This window comes from Sebastes umbrosus, chromosome 10 (genome assembly GCF_015220745.1).
Source record: "Sebastes umbrosus isolate fSebUmb1 chromosome 10, fSebUmb1.pri, whole genome shotgun sequence".
Classification (NCBI taxonomy): domain Eukaryota; kingdom Metazoa; phylum Chordata; class Actinopteri; order Perciformes; family Sebastidae; genus Sebastes; species Sebastes umbrosus.
Genome location: NC_051278.1, coordinates 12,238,101 through 12,263,170, shown reverse-complemented (window position 1 = coordinate 12,263,170; position 25,070 = coordinate 12,238,101). Strand labels below are relative to the sequence as shown.

The 25,070-nt window shown below is 38.6% G+C and overlaps 2 protein-coding genes across 2 annotated transcripts in view; one reads left to right on the top strand and one right to left on the bottom strand.

The window, feature by feature from the left end:
- The window catches only part of prdx3 (peroxiredoxin 3), a 19,085-nt gene extending 12,226 nt beyond the window's left edge, over nucleotides 1-6,859 (top strand). Inside the window, exons 3-8 of the mRNA XM_037781627.1 lie at nucleotides 1,823-1,934; nucleotides 2,995-3,136; nucleotides 3,375-3,510; nucleotides 4,444-4,547; nucleotides 5,384-5,549; nucleotides 6,685-6,859. Of these exons, the coding sequence (XP_037637555.1) occupies nucleotides 1,823-1,934; nucleotides 2,995-3,136; nucleotides 3,375-3,510; nucleotides 4,444-4,547; nucleotides 5,384-5,549; nucleotides 6,685-6,735 (711 nt within the window). The 3' untranslated portion in view covers nucleotides 6,736-6,859. The remainder of the gene's footprint in view (nucleotides 1-1,822; nucleotides 1,935-2,994; nucleotides 3,137-3,374; nucleotides 3,511-4,443; nucleotides 4,548-5,383; nucleotides 5,550-6,684) is intronic.
- A 1,005-nt stretch (nucleotides 6,860-7,864) lies between these two features.
- On the bottom strand, nucleotides 7,865-24,324 carry tm9sf3 (transmembrane 9 superfamily member 3). Its single transcript, XM_037781624.1, has 15 exons — nucleotides 24,223-24,324; nucleotides 21,191-21,386; nucleotides 20,935-21,057; nucleotides 18,738-18,898; nucleotides 18,007-18,084; nucleotides 17,363-17,494; nucleotides 15,869-16,035; nucleotides 14,483-14,577; nucleotides 14,229-14,359; nucleotides 12,781-12,920; nucleotides 12,139-12,207; nucleotides 11,904-12,050; nucleotides 11,613-11,696; nucleotides 11,412-11,488; nucleotides 7,865-9,459 (listed from the first exon to the last, which is right to left on the bottom strand). The coding sequence occupies exons 1-15, from the start codon at nucleotides 24,322-24,324 to the stop codon at nucleotides 9,392-9,394; spliced, it is 1,770 nt and encodes a 589-aa protein (XP_037637552.1). The 3' UTR covers nucleotides 7,865-9,391.
- Between the last annotated feature and the right edge of the window lie 746 nt (nucleotides 24,325-25,070).

The following is a 25,070-nucleotide window of genomic DNA, read 5'->3' as shown; positions in this document are numbered from 1 at the left end:
AAACAACACAAAGTAGCACTGCATGCTAGGTTACTCAATAATATTATATTAATCAGATTAAATTCATTCTACATACAAATAATCAATATGTTAATCAATAAGTTTCATTGTGTCTGTGATAGTTAATATTGATGAGTCACAAACTCATGATTTAGGATGTTTTTTTATCTGCTGTGTCATAGTGATTTTACATTATCATTTCATACAATGGACCTCAGTGCACATTGTGCTCTGTCATAGCAGGGATGTGTTTAGACATGATGAATTAATGCTGTTCTTTCTTGTTAACATATGGATTTTGTACTTTTAACATATTATGCATATGAGAACTCTCCCCAATTAGAACATATGGCATTATGTAAAATGAGAATACTAGAAATATAAACAAATTCCACATAAATAAATAAAAAGTAAATAAATACCTAAAAAAAAAGTATTGGAGGCGAAACTTTGCAGTTAAAAATTAGACGGGAACAATTAAAAATTAAAAATTTAATAATAATACGATATTATTTTTTATCTGCTGTGTCATAGTGATTTTACATTGTTATCATTTCATACAATGGACCTCACTGCACATTGTGCTCTGTCATAGCAGGAATGTGTTTTGACATGATGAATTAATGTTGTTCTTTTCTTGTAACCATATTGATTTTGTACTTTTAACATATTATAGCAATCCCTTTGTTTTAAATTTCATTATTGTTGACTTTTTTTACACAAGTCTTATGTTCAACATTTTATTTTGGCCTGTGTTTTTTATGTTTTTATGCTGTATTTTTATCTTGATGTTTGCTCTATTTTAACTTATGTAAAGCACTTTGTAACTATGTTTGGAAAGGTGCTATACAAATAAAGTTTATTCTTATTATATAAAATAATAATATTAAAATATAAACAAATTCCACATAAATAAATAAAAAGTAAATAAATACCTAAAAAAAATGTTTGAAGGTCGAAACTTTGCAGTTAAAAATTAGACGTGAAAATTCAAAATTCAAAATTCAATAAAAATACAGTCACACATATGACGGAGCTGCAGATATAAACCTGCTTTGATGCGACTCTGCAGTCTGCACTAGCATCATAATAACACACGGTGGCATCTTTGCCCAAGTAATTTCAAAACTATACATGGACACAAATTAATAGTATATAATAACTATAATTCAAATTATTCCAAACTTATGTTAAAAGAAAAGTTGCTTTAAAAAAATGAAATGTTGTGGATGTCCTGTTGTATTTTATTATATACTTTAGAGCAATAATGTTTTTCTTTTTTTTTAATTAAAACAAAATTATTATTTCTATCCACAATTATTCAATATGTAAAATAGGATTTAAACCCCCCTAGTCTCATATAATAAGTAAATCAATAATAATCAAAGCTGCAGCTCTTGTATGAGGTTTCAGCATTTCATAATTTTTTTGGCACAGGATGTGGTCTGGTTCAGCCTGGAGAACCTGTTGGTATCAAACCTGATGATATCCTGTTTACTCTTATCACCTCATCCACTGCAAAACAAAACAACCTCACATTCATGTACCAATGAGCACATTAAGACCTTTGCTCACTAGACTCTGAAGTGGTGCAGCAAAAAGAAAGCTACGGAAGATAATAGAGAAAGGACGTGTTTTCCCTTCATGGAGGACAAAATCAACAGTTTTACTAGATTTCAGGCCTCATGTTGAAGACACAAAACATGGCTAGTTTGAACTATAAACATAAGTGTTGTCAAGTTGCTAACCAAAATAGCGTATTTTTTTCTTTTTCAGTATATTTGTGGATTATTCATGCTGGATTGATGTGTGTTTTTTTAAGGCAAGAGTTGCAGCAGGAGGGTTGAACGTGATAGCAGCCTGTCGACATGGAGCATCTGGAGCTGCAAGAATCCTCACCGCCCCGTCGCTTCAGAGAGCCTGTTTCTCTACCAGTACGTACAAAACCAACGTCAGAGAATATCAAGGCTGCAACTAACGATTATCTCATTGCTGATTATTTTCTCGATTAATCGATAAGTTGTTTGGTCTTTAAAATGTCAGAAAATGGTAGTTCGGTAGAGTATTTTTTTAAAGGTCCCATATCATGCTCATTTTCAGGTTCATACTTCTACTAGAACATGTTTACATGCTGTAATGTTAAAAAAACAAGTTATTTTCCTCATACTGTCAGCCTGAATATGCCTGTATTTACCCTCTGTCTGAAACGCTCTGTTTTAGAGCATTTCAATGGAATTGCAACGGAATTGCGTTGCTAGGCAACAGTTTGGGTCCATGTTTACTTCCTGTCAGCTGATGTTATTTACATACACTGCAACAGGAAATAAACTGGGACCCATTTAGAATGTTTACGTTGAAAACCATGTAATGGTCTAAATATTGTAGATTTGTGACATCACAAATGGACAGAAATCCTAACGGCTTGTTTCAAATGCACAATAACTGGCTGTGTGTATTTCTCCGTATATTGAGTGTTTTGATAGTTTAACAGTATTTATACAGCACTTAAACCTGCTTTATAATGTAAAAGACCTGAAAATCTCACTTTTTACTATATGGGACCTTTAAGAAAAAAAAAAAAAATTCTCTGATTCCAGCTTCTTAAATGTGAGTATTTTCTGGTTTCTTTACTCCTCTATGACAGTAAACTGAATATCTTTGAGTTGTGGACAAAACAAGACATTTGAGGACGTCATCTTGGGCTTTAGGAAACACTGATCGACATGTTTCAACATGTTTCTGACATTTTATAAACCAAACAACTAATCGATTAATCAAGAAAATAATCAACAGATTAATCGACAATTAAATTAATTATTAGTTGCAGGCTTAAATAACTCCTGTGTACCATTAATGTTCACTTTAGATGTGAAGTGAGAGTACATAGATGTCTATACTTTTCAGTGTAATGTCTCTGTACTTCACACTGAGAGTCACCTTGGTTTTACTAAGCAAATATGAGTGAATAAATTGTGTTTGTCTTTTCTATTTCAGGCTCTTCCAGATGGAGCCCTGCTGTCACTCAGCCTGCTCCTGCTTTTAAGGCCACAGCTGTCCACAACGGGGAGTTCAAGGAGATGAGCCTCGCTGATTTCAAAGGCAAATACCTGGTCCTCTTCTTCTACCCGCTGGACTTGTGAGTGTTTTATGACATGAACAAAGAGAACAACATGATGGCTTTCCCTACTTTTGATTGAAATGCATATTCAGTCAGATTTTTAAGTAACTCTCTGCTGATGACCAGCAGAAGATATAATCAAGTCCCACAGGCCTCAGCCCTCCCATCACTTTGCTTTGTGACTTCTCATCAATCCAAACATCTTACTCACAGAGCTTTTTTATTTCTCTCTCTCTCTGTGTTTGTCATATTGCAGCACCTTTGTGTGTCCAACGGAGATCATCTCATTCAGCGACAAGGCCAGCGAGTTCCACGACATCAACTGTGAGGTGGTGGGCGTGTCTGTGGACTCTCACTTCACCCACCTGGCATGGACCAACACGCCACGCAAGGTACTCTCCCTCTCAGTTTAATGATCATTCAATAACAAACACATGGTGCAAAGCTCAACTCAGTCAAATCCTTTGATGTGGACCATAAAGGAGCTTTTAGTAAATAACTGACCTGCGAATACTGCATGTCTGAAATACGTATTAGCAACTGTAATTCACCTTTGCTAAGGCCCTCCCCCCTTGGTTACTGTTGCTAAAGCTGTCAAGTTTTCGCACCCGGCATATCAATACGGCATTTTCAATTACATCAGTGAGAGATATACCAAAGGAAATATGGAAGATTTCTGAAATAATAGTTCTGAAATATCAGAAGTAAGCAGAAAGGTCTAAAATATGCATTTTAGCTACATTCACGATATAATTTGTCGTTGGAGTGTTGTGAATGAAGAGGACATTAAAATCAAGAGGAAAGCTCACCGGCGGTCCCGATGCAAGTGACAGACAACTCAGGTCTTGACAACTCACATGAAGGACAAACATATACAGGAACAACAGGATGTTCCTTTACAGCGGGTTAAGTCAATATTTAGTTTTTTAAGCTAAGTCAATGTTTAGTTATGACTCCCTGTAGCTTTCATTATCTAATATAAAACTAAATTATCCCGCTTTTCCATTTGTTTCTTTTCCCACACATGTGGGCTTGATCCATACACTGGATTTCACAAATTAATAATAATTAATATTCAACCATCATTGTTTTGCTAACATGCTAAGCTAACGTTATTAAAAAAATACGACACTGTACACTTTAAACTTTGACGATATCCGCTGTCAGACTTCCATACACACCGCTGAAAGCCCGACAGGCCTCCTGCGCCTAGTTACGGTTGCTAACCTAGGATTGGACAGTGGGCGTTCTAGGGAGGGGCTTAGTGAAGGGTCCGTTGTGTCGGTGTTAATCTAACAGGTATTGTTTCATGGTGTTTTTTTCAGACTGGAGGCTTGGGCCACATCCACATCCCCCTACTGTCTGACCTCAACAAGCAGATCTCTAGAGACTACGGGGTGCTGCTGGAGGATCCAGGCATTGCACTCAGGTACGCTCAATATGTGTGATCTATGCACAGCTGCTATTACAGGACACGGAAATGTCACTATTTTGTAAATATTGAAATTTAATTTCCAACACAATTTATAGGTATATCCTTATCTTTAGTACGTATTTAGTGGTGTAGTTTATTTGCACAGTGATGCAGTGTTTTTATGACTTTGCTGGTAAAATACAGTGAAGAACCACAGAAAAGACAAACCAGCAGAGATGTAGGCAGGTGTGATATTAAGAACCCTAAAGGACTCGTTACTAAACTAATGTTATTTTTTACAACCATCATTATTGCTGCTGTTATTTGTCACGTGGCTAACATCACGTCCATCTGCCACTACTTTTAATAGAGACCTTTAGATATTCTTGGTATTTTTTATACGGTATCATAATGTTGTTGCAGGACTGTTTTGAGTAAAAGAGAAATATGTTGGCCATATGTTACAGATGGCTGTTACAGGCAGCATTTGGTGAATGTCAATGCACAGTGTAATAATCATATACTCACATCCACGGCGTCAATACTGAAACATTAGAAGATCAAGCTAGTACATATGTTTACTGAATAATAGTAGGAGATTTTGGAAGGATTTGATCCAATGGAAGCACACGGAGAACACAATTCAGCCTAGAGTTGCTGCTATTTATTTTTATATCCATTATGTTTGCACATTACTACTGTGCTACTATTGATGCCACTGTTACTGTAGCTATTTACTGAGCTTTTTGTATTGCCTGTATGACATTGCCTGTATTTGTTATATAGAGAACTCCATAACTGTTGTTTAGAAAGATGCTTGATAATTAATAATGTATGTTATTCTCCTTCAGGGGCCTGTTTGTCATTGATCCAAACGGTGTTGTGAAACACATGAGTGTGAACGACCTTCCGGTGGGCCGTTGTGTAGAAGAGACGCTTCGTATCGTGAAGGCGTTCCAGTTTGTGGAGACGCACGGTGAGGTGTGTCCAGCCAGCTGGACCCCCGATTCCCCAACGGTGAGTCCTTTCAATCTCTGATAGCATCTCTAAGTGCTCCCCAAAAAGAGTTTCTCAAACACTACCATATTGGTCCCGATATAAGACGGCTCTTTTAACCTGGAAATGAGTCTTAAAAAGTGTCTTATATTCGGAGTCTAGACTTTTAAATGTCAATATACAGCCACAACAATAGATGGTGCCAAATCTCTGTAAAAGGAGTGTTGCCCTCCTGACTGAAGCTATCAGTCCTTCACAACTAGCTGACAGCGGCCTGAAAGATGGAGAGACGCAGTGATTGTCTCAAACAGAGTGGCTCAAGTTCACCACCAACTGAGGAGGAGTTATGATCCACATTTTAACCCTGGTGTAGTCTTAATATTCTGCATACTCCACTTGTTCTTAAGGGTAAAAGATGAGCCGCCTTCGCTAAAACCCTAAAATAAAACAGCTTAATTGAAATTGAAACCCCAAATTTGTTTTGCATGAAGAAACAACCTCATTGTGAATATCTTTGCCTTCTTCACAGTTCAGAAAAACTGAAGAGAAATAATAAGTCTTGATCTTTCCTGGCAACATAGTTATATTCTTTATATTCCATACAATGAGGAATTCATCTATACTAGTCTTCTCCCATTTTTGAACCATTGCCCCGACCCACAAGGTTTATAAACAAAAACAATAAATTAGAATAAAATAAGATAATAGATACAAAACAAAAACGTGAAGTCTTACATTCGGACCAATACGGTATATATCCTGGAGCAGCTGTCGCTCAAGATGGAGAGCGGGTCGTCCACTAATTGGAAGATCGGCGGTTCAATCCCCCTGCTCCTCCAGTCCTCCTGCAGGCTGTCTGTCAGGGTGTGTGAATGAGTATTTAGATTAGATCCTGATGGGCAGGCTGCCACTTTGTATGGCAGCTTCTGACATCAGTGTATGAATGTGTGTGTGTGAATGTTGACATGTAGTGTAAACGATTTGAGTGGTCGGAAGACTAGAAAGGCGCTATATATATATTTATATAACTGCAAGTCCATTTACCATTTTCAATCAATTTAGTACTGAAACTGACACTTTTTATTTCTGTTGCAGACTTAATATGTTGCCAACATAGTTTGTTAAAGTTTATTCTGTGTAACTGTTTGTTTTTCAGATTAAACCAACCCCAGAGGGATCCAAGGAATACTTTGAAAAAGTCAACTGAAGGACACAAAGTTCACAACTTGTACACCTAAAAATAAATGTCACTCTCTGTTAGTTTATACAGTAAGTTGTCTTTACTCATACAGCTGGATACAAACTAATAAATATATTCTTTATAAATGGCAGCTCTTTGTTTTGATTAATGTGCCAGATAGTGGTCTATATTTTAAGCAGGAGTTCAGGATTCCTGACGTGAAACTGTTTTATTCATGGCTGTTTATTTTCTTGATGGATTAACCTGAATTTAATTCACCTTAAACTCTGCATAAATATAGTCAGTGTGGCTGTAAATACACGTCCAAGGGCGTAGCGGGGTGCGAAAGAACGAGCAAGAGCCTTTGCTCGTGTGAGTACATCCCAGTACGAAACCCACTGGCATCGTAGCTTCAGAGAGAGACGTTAACGTCTTTCTTCTTGAGGAAATTCATAGGCTACAACTATTGCAGCATATCAGATATTTTTTTTTTTAAATCTATTTTTTGAATGAGACAACTGGCCACAAAGTATATTATGTATGTGTATATATAGTTATTATTTATCATATTATATTTGGCTTCGTAATGTAAATAGTTTGAGCTGTGTTTGCTACAATGTTTATTTTTTCCCCATGATCAGCAAGGCCTAGAAGAACAACTTTCAAATCAAAGTCTTGTTCACTATTATTTTTTTTTTTGTATTTATGGTGATATAACTATTTATACATTCATGTGACATCACTATAGCATACATATTCCAATAGCGGAGTTTGTCCTGAAAAAAAAGGAATGATGAAAATAACACAATTGTGCATTACAGTGTTGAGGTTATACATAATCTCAGCCTACACAGTCTCCAGAGTGGTTTTACTCTGCACTCTCTCGCCTATGGGGTGAATCAATATATTGATAAATTTAATCACTTTTTTGCTGTATAAAATATTTGTTATGACCATTATCATAAAAATTATGAAAAAACATGGCTGGGTTTTGTTCTACATCGGGTAAGGGCATCTCAAAAACTAAAGCGTACCTGTACTAATAACGGTGTCCCCCCCACCTTTGAAAAATTCTGCCCCTGTACAAATCTACAGTAAATGATCTAATAATTCAGTCCAAAATATTTACCCTCAAAGTCAAAACCACACTTAATAACCCCTGTACATAAACATGTTTATTTTCTCTTTTTACAGCAAGTTAATATGCAGGTTCAAAATGTCTAATCAGACATTGGTACACAACATGAGGTGCCAAAATCAACTTCAGTGGGGGAGAACTGGAAATTAGAAAAACAAAAAAGGCATTGCCACTTCTCATACAAGTAGGGTACATACTGTATTTACACAAAATGGAGAAAAGCGTTTGAAACACTCCGCAGCACTGTGTGGTTATGAAAACATCTAGTTTTTAAGTGTACATAAACTTCACTTTGTACAGTATGTTTGCGGAAACAAAGCAATCGCCTCATTCCTTCTGACATTCACAAATGATGTTTCAGGTTAGGCAACAGAAAGAACATGAGGGGGGGGAAATGGCTTACCAGAAGATGTAGAGCCTTTTTAAAGCTTTAAATAATATAAGAAATTAAAGTAAGAGTGTCCATAAGCAGGCCAAAAAAAACAAAAACAAACTGACAGCGCTGACTGAAGTGGAATTTGATGAGCAGATGGTTTGGTGAAAACTTCATGCAATTTCAGGCAAGATGTAACAGCGCCACCAGCCCCATCCCAAGCACCAAACAAAAAGAAACAAAAAAAAACTTTTTTTTGTTTATAACTGAATGATTCATTAAAAAAAACACCCTGTAGTAAATCTGTACAACGAAAATACATTTGGGATCTACATCTAAAGGTACATTAAGGTTATATACACTCCCACCCATCCATATATTATCTTTACAAGTAGACTTCATTCAAACCCAAACATTAAGAAAACCCCGGCTAAACGGGGAAATGGGATCACATCAAACATCCATTTAAAAATCAGTTCTTACTGTACCTCAACCGTTGATCAGTCCCTCTGTTCTCGTCTGTACAGTAAACTACAGCAGGACTAAAATCTCGCTCAACAACTGGATGGATTGCTACTGTAACAGGGACTTAAGAATCGTCAAAATGGGGGAATGATTCTCGACAGTTTTTTTATATCGTCTTTTTGTAGTGGAAGTAAATCGGAAACAAACGACTGTACTGTGTATTAACAATATTTCGAGTGACTTCAAGAATACAAAATAGAAATCAAGTCAGAACACGGGCATAAAACCCAACTCTCCAATATTCTGACCCAATAGAACAAAGGCTTTCAATACACTTAGGCCTCTTCACTGAAGAGAGCTACACTATTCCATCAATAAACATTTGTGTTCTCTGGTCTCAGGTGGGACTGGGTCGGAAAAGAGAAGCCATGTCAGCCTTAAACATTTGCCCCAACGTTTTGTTTGAAAGCAACTGATAAAAACAGAACCTTGTGTTTGATATCTCTCCCGCACATTTTGCTCTTGTTCGGAGTTGCGGCGTTGAAATTCATTCAGAAAATGGAGAAAAAAAAAACTACGTTGTACAAAGTGAGATTCTCACAATCTCTTTGCAAGAAAGAAAAGTAATAAAGAATGACTTGTGCCCGCCGTCTTTCAGGATACACGTAGGCAAATCCATTAATATCCCTGTGTTGCTGCTTTGCTTCTTAGTCAATTTTCACATTTGTGTAGATCTTCCTCACAAAGGCACTTGTTCCCATGTATCCAACGGCACCTGGAAAAAACAGATGTGAGTTTCTGTTAGGTGGCCGGGCGGCTGCAAGTTATCACTCTGTTCTCACTGTGCAGGTAAATCCATCACAGGATAAAATGATTACTGGTGAAGGTATCCAATAAAGATGTGAGCAAGAAAAAGCACATCCTACGTCTACAAAATGAGCAGACAACACACCCAGAAGGCATCCTGTAGGAGCTGGTGAAGACAGAGAAAGCTCCACAGAGGTGCTTTAAAAAGGTGCACAGTGCCAGCCTCGGCTTATTACTCATCAAGCTGAAGAATGAGTTTGGCTCGCAGCAGCTGAGGAAACGTCTACTTAACTGCACTTCCAGCTGAGGAACAAATGTGGAAAAAAGAACTGCTTGTACGTAACAGATCGGTTCCTAAGATAACTTGTAGCATTCATTCGTCCTGTTGCAGGAGTCATGTAGTCTGCCTCTCTCCACAGTGAAAAAAACACTTGTTTGATTTAAGAATTATAACACCTTAAAGCTGAAGTAGCCGAGATTGGAGCAAATATGATTAAAAAAAGTTATTTTTATAAAACGGTCGCTATATTGTGACAGTAGTACATGAAACAGGTAACATGAAAAAAATCATGTGCCTCTGTGTCCTCCGGTGCTCCTAACGGCATCTGCAAGATTTCACATACCAGAGGAAAACAAGCAGTAAGAGCTGATCTGAGGTCCGCTGTCCAACTGCTGTCAATGAGAGCCGGCGGTCAATCACTCGCAAACTCCAGACCAAACGGTCAAACTAGGCCACGCTAATCAAATATGAATCAATATCATGTTACGTTAATGCCTATTTCTCGCCTCAAATGTTTTCAGAATCATCTTGTAGTGCACGGTTTAGCTGTAAAATGAGAAAGTTTGTGACGCCGCCGCCATTGTGAAATCTGTTGAAGGAACGCCAAGTTCTGGTCACATGACTGGAGCACAGCCAATAGGAACTCTCTCTCTGTGAAATGACCTGTGATTGGTCAAAGTCTCCCGTCACAGGCTAGATTTTTTTAAAGTCTGAACACAGAGCCACGAGGAGGTGCAGAAGTCTAGTTATCTCTCAGAACATTTGAATTACAACATGATGAAAGGTTATTATGGGATTTTTGCCCAATGATGCCAAAAATATACTGCCCCTTTAATCTGAATGAATTTCTGTGAGTTGAAACTGTCACAGAAATAAGCTAAAATAACTATAAATAAATAACTAAATTAGTATTCTGTTCACCAATTTATCATCGTCATGTTTTGCCAGTTTACTGAGAGGTGTGAAAACTATTTTTTGAAGATTTTATTTGAATATTTTGGCAAAGACCCTGAGCAGCTTTGTACTGTGTAACTTAAAACAGTACACAGCTGCTTTGTCCAGGAGAACAGCTTGCATTGCACAGACAGTGTGACGCCCAGGCCACGCTGCCTGCGTGAGAACACCGTGGAACCTGTTGCTTTTTATTTCGGTGCCCATGTTAACAAGTTAGAGCAGCCACACAGCCAGCATGAGCAGCGCGGCTCAGGTGTATCCCTCCGCCAACAAGTCAAGTTGCAGTTTACATCCATGTCTGTCCAAAATGTTGAGTCCAAGTGGACGCTCGTGCCAAATTTGAAGAAATTCCCTCAAGGCGTTACTGAGATATTACCAGAATGGGACGGACGTGAGGTCACGGTGACCTTGTTGACCTTTGACCACCAAAATTTAATCAGTTCATCCTTGAGTTCAAGTGGATGTTTGTACCAAATTTGAAGAAATTTGTTAGTTTAGAATGAGTCGCTCTGCCTCTTTGCTAATCGCATTATATCTGGTACTGCAACAGACTTTCCAATTTCGCATTTTTGATTAAATCTGGAGTTCATAAAAGCCGAATTGTGTGAATATTATTTATCAGTCATGAGTTTATTTGGTTCAGGAGGACGGTCAACAGTATTTAAACAAGTAGATGTGGGACTCACCACACATGATTCCTAGGGAGGTGCTGAACACAGCCATGTAGCCAAAGTAGAAGGATGTCTGGAACAGCCCGTACATCCTGATAGACAACAAGGATAAAACAATATGTAAGAAATGCATCTGATTTTTCTTTTTTTAATTCTATGAATTTTGAAATGTTTTTTTCCCCATAATGCAATGTGGTTAATAAAGTTTAGACTTACTTAGTTTTGAAGAAGTAGTAGTAAAAGGAGTACATGTAAACATAAACAGCAGTGGATGCAGCGGAGAGGAAGCTTGTCCATTGCCTAGAAAAGAGAAGACGAAAGTAAGCAAACAGACACTCAACAGACGCTTTTTGAATCATTAATTATTCTCTCAGCTCTTGATTAGAGACTGAGGCAGGTGAACATGATTATAAGATTATTTTCCACCACTAAACTCTATGACATTGCTCTTACTGTGTGGAAAAAGTCAGTGTCAAGACTGTAGCCAATTGTGACCTCACTACTCACCATCTGTAGTCCTCAGCGTTGAGCAGGAAGTACGTACACACGATGGTGACGCACACGGTCACGATGCACAGGATGACCAGGACCAGCATCATGAAGCCGTACACATAGTAGATTTTGTAGGCCCAAAAGGACGTGAAGATGAAGTACCTGAAGAAAGAGGACAGAAAACTTGTCACCTGCTGCAAAGATCATCTCAGAACATGAAAATCACCTCGGTGTTACAGTGGGGACTTACATTTCAATGAAAATGGACCCAAATGGAAGGATTCCTCCGAGGCAGACGATGACAGCTGGCTCCATGAACCTGAAACACAAGGTTCAACATGTGAATATGACTGTTTAGATTCCCCCCTTCAGGGCAACGGTACACAACTCATTGTGTTATGAGAAGGAAAAAGGACACAGATTGCAAATTCAAGTGGCCCATAGTCACATCTACCACATCCTGTTGGCAGCTGCTAACAGGAGCTTGGCAGAAGGTTGGAAATGTTAATACACTAAGTTTATTGCTTTGCTATTTTTCATTACCCAAAGAGTTTGTGTAGACAGCAAAGCCACTTTCTACTTGTGTAACACTTGAACACAGGCCCTTCAACAATTAGAATTCATTTCATGCTTTAAGTACAACTTCCTCATTCCCCAACGATCAGTCATTCCACTTCCTTCCCTCTACAACGATAAAAACACTATGACATGTTTTTATGTAAAGCATGTGCAGAATTTGTGTTGCCTGTGATCAATAGTATGTTTTAATTGACATTTTTGTACAGTGTGCAAGTATCATAAGGATTTCAACTGTCTCTGACTCATCTGTCTTCCTGAACATTTACCGTACTCTGAGACTAAGCTGACCCTGCCTGTGTCGTGACACACTTACCACTTCTTCTCAGGGATGGGTCGGGGCACGGCGTTCACTCGGCATGGGAAGTTGGGCTGGCCAGACAGATTCCTGCCCAGAATGGTTCCCACGAGGTTTAGCGGCAGAATGACAAAGAAGCAGATACAGCAGACAGCAACCTGCAGGAAACAAACATTAGTAATGTTACACTGGGTGGTCCAGCATCCAGGGGGTTTTCAGATCCCCCATCATTTATCTCAATTGTCCGTTGACTGTGGCGCATAGTGATGCGCGGGTCAGGGTTTTTTATTACCTACACCCACCTGACCCATTGTGAGAGCCGATCTGCACTGCCCGACCGACAAAAATATGCGTTAATAAACCACCTAAACCCAACACGACCCATAAACCGGCAACTTTATGCATTATAGTAACAATAAATTCCCATCATGCCCTGGGTCTTGCAGTCGGTATAGATCAACTGCGCAACTGGCTCTAAAAACTGCGGCCGCCTCGATCTCGTGAGGTCATCATTGCCCACGTGTGCATGACGTCAACGCAAGTTGGGATCAAGTCGGACACTAATCTAACCGGCATGCATGGTGCGGTGATCGCTGGTGATCCATTCTGCGCAGGCCTGGCTTATCTCGGACGAGCCAAATAACTTACTCGGAACGCTGCTATGTCACTTTTTGACCAGACCGCTTGAACCCACGGTATTTTCTAGGAAGCTCAGCCAAACCTGCCCAACTCCCGCGGGTTGTAGGTCGACCTGATAGCCTGATCTGTAAATACAAATGCTAAAAACAATAGTGCTCATTAAATTAGAGGGATAACAAATGCATCCAGGCTTTCAGGTTTGGCCAGAAAAAACTAAAACTGTCTCAGATTTGTCCACGCATGTTGAATAAATAAGTCTGGCTGATGCAGTTGGAACATGGCGTTTTCATGGTTTGGTTTCAAAATGGTTACTTGACACTTATGATGGATCTCGTGTTGCGCTGATAGACACATAACTCTTGAGTGTTGAGCCAACAAACAGCTGTTTGCAATTAAGTAATTTGAGGAGTTTCTCTGGAAAGCATTCATGTTTCTTTTTTACTGTTCAGTTTGGAAACTAAATGCAGACGTAAACTCAACAGAATGGACAAACTGCATTAAGTTAGGGCGGACAGTGTCATGTGGAATGTATTTTATAGGATGTGATCTGTTTTTAATGTTCTTCAGATGAAGCAAAGTAACCGTAGAAACGTATTTTCAACAACAAACACATACGTATGAGATGCAGTTTAAACACTTGTGACTAAATACTTTCTCCACTATAATCATTACTTCAGCCGTCTATCAGCTCCATGACTGATAAACTCTATATGATATCACTTCCACCACAGTGCAACACAGCCACAAAGATAAACTGTGCTGTTGACTATGAGGATGTTCTTCATAACTCTGTGGCTTTTAGGGAGGTGTTGTTATGTCAAACCCACCATGGTGCCAAATGGGATGGCTCTGGAGGCGTGGTAGTAGATAGCGATGAAGTTGATGAAGAAAGCAGTCCCGCACACCATGGCTGGGATCAGGAAGGCCCCAATGAACATTTGCTTAATCCATCTTCTGCCTGTGTTATTCAGACAAATCAAACAGCATCATGTGAGACATTTACGATAGCTTTTGAAAGGAAATAAAGCCAACAGTCCATAAACAGAAAAGAGAGAATGTGATGCATTGTTCTTTTTATTACCTCCTTGTTTTGCGTACAAGCTTCCCCCAAAGTAGCCATTGACAGGGGAGGTGGCAGCGTACACAAAAATGGCCGTGCTCAGCATGGATCCTCTCCTGCAGAGAAAAATGAAATGAGTGGAGCCCTGTGAAGTCAACTACACCCTCAGTGTTTGGGCTTTATTCCCCTTAGTGGTATCACGAATACCAAAAGTATGACTTCAGGACGATACCCTGCCTAGAGATCTCGATACCGATACTGAAACGAAAACCTAAAACATCAGGACGGTAATGGAATATTAGAATTACAGAATGGAAGTCTTTTTTATATTAATTAAATATGTTTAGATGTATTATTTTAAAAATGTACATGGTATGCAGTACTCTGTTGTCCCCTATATTTGAGTTTATGTTATTAATTTGACAGTTAACTTCACATTTGCAACCAGATATGACTTCTTAAACAGCATTTAACAGTTCAGGTGAAGAGTGATACTGCAGCACGGGAGACGGCGAGCAGCTTACAAAACAAAAACCCACAAAATTATAATAAATTCAGATGAAGTTCTGGGAGAAGTTGATGCGGGAAAAACTGCTAAAATCAGGACAACACGACAGTAACTGTAGAAAGTGTTGTGTCGAAGTGGTGTTTGTGAAGAGAAGGTCTCTGTAGTTTTCTTTCCTTCCATTTTTTGTTACAGAGACACGCGGTAAAATAATACTTTAACATGTGCTCTTTGGTGGATTAAGTGTTTGCCGAATTACAGGAGATGCTTGGACAGATTCAGAAAAGATGGTGAATCTAATTTTATCAGTGCATTTAATCAGTAGTTAGAGCCGCGCTGTTAATTTACTTATTTTTTTTGAAGGGAGTTCTGCTGATACAGACACCAGCTCAGAGTGGGACTGTAAAGGGTATTGCGATATCTTTCTAGTATCGGTATGCCATGCAACTCTAATTCCCCTTGAAACTGGTATTTCATATTCATAGTGTTTTCCTGCACTGACGTCTAATCATTTATTTTTAAGCTACAATTCAATAGAGAAGTTTAATTTCACCAGACATTACCCAAAGAAAAACACATGCAGATGACTCTTCATACACACCTTTTTTACCTTTCCCCTAAGGACCCATTTATATGCAAATTATATTTCTTAATACTTCTTGTGATTTGTAACTTCCACATATTTTATCCAGACAATTAGATATGGTTAGTGTTCTACAGCATTTTTAAAAATCTGAATCCTTTTGAATCTAATTAATGAGTCCATCTGGCTTTGTTTTCAGCTGAGCTCAATAAATCTACCTATTTTATGAACTGGATCCGAAATGGAACCTGGTATCTGAAGCCAATCCCACAATTACAACAATGAGTTACCACCAGGCAGTTAGCTGCCAGCTACTCACTCTGTGTACAGATCCTCAACCATAGCGACGACGATGACGATGAGAGAGACGGAGAAGATCTGGCAGCCGGAGCCGATGAGCGAAGAGAAGATCAGCGGATGGCTTGACGGCCGAAACACATCACCATGTACCTGCTTCCACCCGTATTCATCTCCCAGGTCTCGGTCCTGATGGTGCACAGTGACAAAGTGCAAAAATGAGAAGGAATTTCAAAAAAGTTCTTGCACACCATAAAGTCACTATAGGAGCCAAAGTGTGTATTTAGCCTTTTGTTTATTATTTTTATTATTATTATTATTAGTAGTAGTAGTAGTGGCTGCACACGTTCTTTTGGTTAACATCACTTCCGGTAGTTGGGACAGGGGTGTGGTTTCACCTATTTTTACCTGTTCACTTGAACTGCGGGAGTTAGACAAAGAGGGTGAGATAGGCTTGGATATTTTCTGTTGACCGTCACTTCACGTTTAGTTATTCCAGTTAGCCTTATTAATTTAATAAGCAGTAAAACGCATCAGGACTTTTGGATTGTTTGGAACGAGTCACACAGTGAAGAGCATACTTCAGCCTCTTAGCAGCTTTTTAATTGATAGTAGCCCGCTACAGTCACACTGTCCATTTTGTACTCAAGTACAAACAAAAAAATAAGTAGGAAAGAAGACTTAAAAAAGGACTGGACACAACCCTCCAAGACTCAAAAACAACGATGACAAAACCTAAAATTTACTTTCAGAAAAATAATAATGTGCTCAAGAGCAAACCACTAAGTCAACTAGAATTACCACCTCGCGGTTCTATGCTGCCGCCAACAAGTCAAGTTGCAGTTTATACCCATGTCTGTCCAAAATGTCATCACTTTATCCTATTTGTGTGGAATTATCATAATTAGCATATGAATTCTTAAGTTATGGCCAAAGACGTGTTTTGTGAGGTCACAGTGACCTTGACCTTTGACGGATGTTTGTGCCAAATTTGAAGAATTCCACTCAAGGTGTCCCTGAGATATCACGTTCACGAGAATGGGACAAAGTCAAAGTGACCTTGAACTTTGACCACCAAAATATAATCAGTTCATCCTTGAGTCTGGACGTAGACGATTGTGCCACATATGAAGAAACTCCCTCCAGGCGTTCCTGAGATATCGTATTCACGAGAACGTGCCGGACGTACGTACGAATAACCCAAAGACATTATGCCTCCAGCCACGGCTGTCGGCGGCACAAAGGCATGTAAAGAATCACCTTCTCCATGAGGTTTCAGGAAACTAAATTTGAAGAAATTTTGGAGAAGTGGAAAATGCATATTTCCCCAAAACAAAAAAATGTGTGTATTTTTTTTTTTCTTTATCTCAAATGAAAAACACCCCATGTGCCATTTTTGTGTTCTATATTTACATTGTAAAAAGCTAAAAATATAGATCATTCTGTAAAAGTAAAGATAACTGTGAACTGCTGCTGTAATGAATCCCAAATAAAGGAATAAATGTTTTTTACGTACCATGTCATCCATTTCCTCCTCTTTGCTATATCTGGCGTAATCCTTTCTTAGTGTTCTCATCAGAATCATGGACACCAGACCCACCAAGAAAATGACCATCATGAAGGAGTTGAAGATGGAGAACCAGTGAATCTAAAAAAAGAATGATTAACAATTATTTTAGGAAGTAACCATGTTATAAAGCTTATTAAATCAAAACTGAATATATCAAATATTAAAAGCCTTGATAAAATAGTATTTAGTGGTGTGAAAACATTTTCAGTAAAAACGTGGCAAATGCATTACTCAGGATATTTCAAGGTATTTAAATCACATAAATACTGGTTTGTAATATCCCTGCTCTCGGTAGACTCAGCTTGACTGTACAAGTCTGGGCAGGAACCAAACGTTTACATCCACCAGCTGTAGTAGCTGGTGTGGATTCCAAACTTCCTGTGTGAGAGAGCTGCTGGAGTCTTGCCACAACGGCAGGTGGAGTCAAATAGTCAGCCAAAAGTTACCAGACTGGTCAATTACACCGTATTTATCAGGATACATACGAGGCTAAACTCGTACCTCCTGAAAGGTTATACGCAAGTGTGCTGTTACAACAAACCACTGGCGTCTTGCACGATGAAAACGAAAACGTATAATATTCAACTCACCCTGTGCTGGAAGAAGGATGGATCAAGGTACTTGTCGAATCTGTCTTCAAACTTCACATCTGATTTCTTCCACTTCACCTGTAGTACAAAAGGTTTGCATTCATATATTGACTATGAATTAATGAGATTACAAGACACACACTACAGACATGACATAAGTATCAGCTAGGGCTGTCAAAATTAACGCGATAACATTAATTAATTTTAACGCCACTAATTTCTTTAGGTTGCAGCGGGCTCAGTTTTAAAACTAGAGAGATTGGCATCATATAAAACTACAAAACCTAAGGAATCCATTGGTACCAACCATGTCATACTAGCACAAGGAGGCTAAATATGCTCCAAACTTGCGATACATTTTGGAGAGGAAAAACTGTCATGGCCATTTTCAAAGGGGTCCCTTGACCTCTGACCTCAAGATATGTGAATGTAAATGGGTTCTATGGGTACCCACGAGTCTCCCCTTTACAGACATGCCCACTTTATGATAATCACTTGCAGTTTGGGGCAAGTCATAGTCAAGTCAGCACACTGACACACTGACAGCTGTTGTTGCCTGATGGGCTAGATTTTGCCATGTTATGATTTGATGAAATGAGTGATTATTTTGTGATTAATCACGATTAACTATGGATAATAAGGCGATTAATCACGATTAAATATTTTCATCGATTGACAGCCCTAGTACTAGCATAAAAAAAGGACCACGGGGTGGATCGTTCTGTACTCACAGAATAAGACATTGCGATTCTCGTGTTTGGGACGAGTCTGACTTTGCCTTCACTGGTCAGATTTACATCAACGATTCTGTTGCCATTGAAGCCGATCTCCAGTTTCTTGTATGTCCACAGGTAATGATCTTCTCCGTTTTCATCCGCCTCACCAACAATACCTTCAAAAAATTGACATGCATTGAATTACAGATCTGGTTCTTACAGAAGTGATCAAATGGACAGGTGTAAACAAAGAGCCTTTGGTTGTATGAAATTAATAATCAGGGTGTGTAAATGCCAAATAAAAGGTCACTTTCTAGTTGCTACACTGCTCATTAACTTTGTAACAGCATCATCTGTATTCATCTGTTACATTCAGTCTTTAGGCCTCAGCTGTTATCGAAGTTTGTCCCTGCTGGACACCGTAAACAATCAGTTTGATTGTCCCGACTCGCTGCCTTTTATTCTAGGTCTTTAAAAACAACTGCACGTTTATCCTTCTGTTTCTCCACTGCATGGGTACACAACAAATAATTCAATGTTAATATAGAAATTCAATGCTATTCCCTTGTGGCAACACATACCGTAGCACCACTAGAAAAATAGTTTCACTAATGAGAGAGTTTTCCATAAAGCTCTAAATATACTTGTGCCTCTTTAGTGAATCACACTGCTTCTGATTATAGCACTGGTAGCAGGTATGGTTATAACCTTTTATGAAAAATACACATTATTCTGGAAAACAACTATTCTTGGCAGGCAATGTGTTTGCCAGGGCTTTCTGTGAACAACCTCAAACAAACGTCATTGTTTCAGACATGATAAACAAACTTGTTCAGTTACCACGCTGGCAAACCGGACATGAGGTTAAAGTCTATATTTATTTATTGTGATTAAGGCCATGAGTATGTAACATACAATATGGAGAGCTGTCTTGAGTAAATGCCAGTGCCCCACCCTCTACCAACAACATCAGCTAACACAGTTATGTTTGAACAACTGTAGGAGTGGCACAACTGTACAAATTATTACCACGTATGGAAGTGATCACACACACTGATAGCCTGTTAGAGTTACAGTATTAAGAAAAGTCTGTAATTATAGTCACGCATCAATATGCTTCTTAGCGCATAACAATAACGGTCAATCAATACCATAGACTGTATATAAAGATGGACGACGCGTCTCCACTTCCTCCCACTTCCACCCAAAAGTGAAGTAAAAATATCCCAGATACATGAGCTGCAATCTTGGGATTTTGACGTCATTTGGAGTCAGAGTCTGCGCAGTAGTGATCAGCAGTGGAGCCGCGGTATCAAGGTCCCGCCCACACACCCTCCCGAGCCAATCACGAGCGGAGCACAGCCGCAACTTGAAAGCGTGAGCCACCTAGTTGCTACGTTAGCACCACGGTAGCTGTTTGGCTAGAAAGACAACAACAACTCACCATAACATCTCTCAAATTGACATGTCCTATTACACAGACTCATGGCGATTATGGTGTGTTGTTTCTTTATAGCAGACCGCTGTTATGGGCACAGTTCTGATCTTGGACTCTGGTGGCCTATTTTTGAGTCGAATTATTGATTTCACTGCTAGCGGGTCATTGTTGTGAAATAAACCCCTTCAGGATGATGCAAGACCCCTCCGCATTGGGGTTTATTTCACAACATATTACATTATCTCTTACGTGTACAGCTCTCTACAATATAACAACCAGGCAAGATGACAGTAACTGAAGACAGCAGCTAATCAGCCAGACTACTGCATTGTTCAACAGATTCTGAACAAAAAACATGCTGAGCTGTGCTATGAGTCACCACACGTACTGAGTTGAGTGCCTTTCAGTAAGCCATTTCATACATGACATAAATTACTATAAATGACCATGCACCCCTAGCAGGTTGGCCAAGGATGAATGGACAGTCCCATCCATGAATAGGAACTGGTTTAACGTCTCTAATATCAAGATAAACTCACTGATGAGAAGCCAGTGTCACCGCAAACCTTTGTGAGAGGCAAATGAGCTAATAAACAAATAAGTAACTCAGTAACAGAGACAGAATGGAAGACACAGATAGGCAGAGTCAGAAAATACCACAGTAATACTCAAAATCACCGGACAACTCAGAACACAGACACAGTGTCTGGCAATTTCTTAGAGGTCTGTCAGGCCAACAGGCAGTTTAAAAAAAAGAAATGAGGTATCACTTACCCCAGATGGGCAGGTCGTCGATGTACATTTGGTACCAGTAGTGATTCTTTATGGCATAGACAAAAGCATCCCGTTTCGCTTTGTCCAGGTCAATTTCACAGTATGTTGTCTGCATGACTTCATCTACAGGGATCATAAATACCACATTATTTTTGTTAAAAAATTATGTGTGAAAAAGAATAGCGGCAAGTGACAAATTATCATTTCAATGCTCTCATCAGTTCACATGTGCTCAATAGTGGTAACTGTAGATTACCTTTGAACTTGATGTCGAGGCCGCTGAATTCAAGCTCCACTCCCTGCAGAGCCTCTCCGAGTGTTTCATGGTAATGACTGATGGTCTTCTTAGAGCCCGCGCAGAAGGGCAAAGAGAAGTACTTGTACGTCTCCTGTCGGTTGTGGTAAGGCCCCACTGTGTTCATCCATAAAACTACCTCCTCCTTGTCTACGTACTGCAAAGAAAAAACAAGGACTCTTATTGTGAAGTCCAGGAACACTTCACCTGTTCTTCCAGTCCTACTGGTTTCTAGGGATGCACCGATCTGACTAGTCGGTCCCCATACCAATAGCAATACCTGGGCTTTAGGAGTCGGTCAACACCGAGTACCAATTAGATACCATTGTTTAATCAATAAGCTTTATGCCTAACTGTGTGGAAGTGATGGGATCAGTCTTTTATGTGTAAGGCAGCATCAGGCTTGACTTAAATATTGACTTTCCTAACTTTATAAAACAAAATGTCCGAAATAAAAAGATAGAAATTTAGTGAATTGTTATTTATTATTAAAATAATAAATCGTACACCAAAAAAATCTTCGAAATTTACAGGAATTACAATTCAAATGTAAACCTTTTTAATGCAGCAACAAATTAGTCGGATTAACATCTCAGTATATAATGTATATAGTATATAGTACATAGAATTAAATTGAATAGATTGGCCCCATTGTCACCGATATCCGATCCAGCTATTTGAGTCAGTATCGGCCAGATATCCGATTCGGTATCGGTGCATCCCTACTGGTTTCATATTCTAGCTAGTTGACCTGATTTATTTGCAATACATGTTCACCCTCATATTATTAACAAAACTTTGCCTGTATTTATGTTGAATTAATATGTTATTGTATATTATTATTACTGTTAATTGTATGCACTAAACACCAAGGCATATTCCTATGTGAATATCATACTTGGCAATAAACCCTAAAAAATTGTGTGAGTTAAATGATTTACACACAGGTTTTAGGGTGTCTGTAGTAATGTTATCATCACATTTCCACTGACTAACATTAGCTACTGCATTCAAATTCATGCAAACATTAGAAAATGTTAAAGCACTTATCTCTGCATGAGTACTAAAAGTGGTGTACATTAACCATGTTTGCTTTACAAGTCAAGGAAGGTAACTTCAATGCTACATCAGTTTCCACTAACTTAACTGCTGCATTATGTGAAGACAATGTAATACACTTTATTAACTTGTTAATGAGTTGTAAATCAGGGGTGTAATCTTAACAGTTATTGTATATTATTATTATCACTGTTTATTGTATGCACCAAACACCAATGTATGTGAATACCCTACTTGGCAATAAACCCTATTCTTAAAATAAAAGATGCATTTGATTTACGTAGTAATGTTATCATCACATTTCCACTGAAACTAACTAACTAACTGCATTCAAATTAATGCAAACATAAGAAAATGTTAAAGCACTTATCTCTGCATGAGTACTAAAAGTGGTGTACATTAACCATGTTTGATTTACAAGTCAGGGAAGTTAACTTCAATGCTACATTAGATCCCACTAACTTAACTGCTGCATTATGTGAACACAACACACTTTATTAACGTGTTAATGTAAATCAGGGTTTAATATAAGACATTAGAAATACTCTGAGAGGGCCTCTGACATCTGATTTGATAACCATCAGCAGTCATCACTTCGGGTAAATCCAGTTCATCTGGATCACCATGAAGCTTTAACACATCTATCATACCAGTAGTTTTAATTTTTATTGGAATTGTATGCACCAAAAACCAAGGCATATATTCCTTGTATGTGAATATCCTACTTGGCAATAAACCCTTAGTCTGAAAAAAAAGATGCATTTGATTTAGGTAGTAATGTTATCATCACATTTCCACTGAAACTAACTAACTAACTGCATTAAAATTCATGCAAACATAAGAAAATGTTAAAGCACTTATCTCTGCATGAGTACTAAAAGTGGTGTACATTAACCATGTTTGCTACAGTCAAAGAAGTTAACTTCAATGCAGTTTCCACTAACTTAACTGCTGCATTATGTGAAGACAACACACTTTATTACCTAGTTAATGTAAATCAGGGTGTAATCAGAGTTTAATATAATAAGACATTAGAAATACCTTGAGAGGGCCTCTGACTGATTTGACAACCATCACAGTCATCACTTCAGGTAAATCCAGTTTATGTGGATCACCATGAAGCTTTAACACATCTATCATACCAGTAGTTTTAATTTTTGTTGGAATTGTATGCACCAAACACCAAGACATATATTCCTTGTATGTGAATATCCTACTTGGCAATAAACCCTTAGTCTGAAAAAAATATGCATTTGATTTACACACTGGTAGTAATGTTATCATCACATTTCCACTGAAACTAACTAACTACTGCATTCAAATTCATGCAAACATAAGAAAATGTAAAAACACTTATCTCTGCATGAGTACTAAAAGTGGTGTACATTAACCACGTTTAAAACAGTCAAAGAAGTTAACTTCAATGCAGTGTCCACTAACTTACCTGCTGCATTATGTGAAGACAACACACTTTATTACCTAGTTAATGTAAATCAGGGTGTAATATAATAAGACATTAGAAATACCCTGAGAGGGCCTCTGACTGATTTGACAACCATCACAGTCATCACTTCAGGTAAATCCAGTTCATCTGGATCACCATGAAGCTTTAACACATCTATCACACCAGTAGTTTTGATTGTTTTGTTGTAACAAGTAACGAGCTGCTAACTAACTAACTAACGCTAGCTAACAAGACATGCTAACAGCTAGCAGCTAGCCATAAATAATAATCACTTAAACCGATAAGTGGTGACAAAGTAAGCCAGCTGACTGATGTTTATCTGTTCAATAGCTCACATGTGTTGATATTAAACCGAGCTGATCACTCTGTCGTGTGTATAAATGTTGTTTTCTTGTGTGTAATAGCAGCTAGCAGCTATCAGCTAGCAGCTAGAGGCTATCCACCGGCCTCTCTCTCTCCGTCTTCTTACCGTGTGTTCATGTTCATCTGCGTCCACAGGTAATAATAAACAGCCCACTATAACGAGAAACACCGCCGCTAAAGCTGCTACCTTCCACCTGGAAGATCCCATGGTTTCTCCGGGAGAAAGTGCTCCGAAAGATGTGGTGGATGTGAGCTTACAGTGAGGCTATCCCACCTTCTTCCTGGTTGTATGACAGAGGCAGTTTTTTAGGGGATGCTCTCTAACGTTACGCAGATGGCGTAAAAGCGGATTCATCACCGCACTCACAGCGGATTGGCTGAGTACAGTCACGTGATTCAATTTGGTCAATCACAGTGGAGAGCGGTGGGTTAAAGCGGTGAGTAAAGAAACTCTGTCGTTCCGCAACCTTCAGCCACGTCATCCGACTGCGAAGACAGCTTCTTCAGCTCTCACCTTTGACAGAGCTGGTTCACGGAACATGATCCGCGAGCACACAACAAACAGGTCTATTCATTGTCTGATGAAGGCCTCCAAATGGGCCTGAAGTTGTATGAACTATATCTCACTTTTCATGTGTTAAATAAAAACTATTTAAAACCAAATTATTGTAACTTGCACACTTTGCTTATAGTATGTCATTGCACACTTTGCTATTGCACACTTTGCTATTGTATATAGTATGTTATTGCACACTTTGCTATTATAAAGTATATCATTGCACACTTTGCTAATGTATATAGTATGTCATTGCACACTTTTCTATTATGTCATTGCACACTTTGCTAATGTATATGGTAGCCTATGTCATTGCACACTTTAGTATGTCGTTGCACACTTTGCTATTGTATATAGTATGTCGTTGCACACTTTGCTATTGTATATAGTATGCCGTT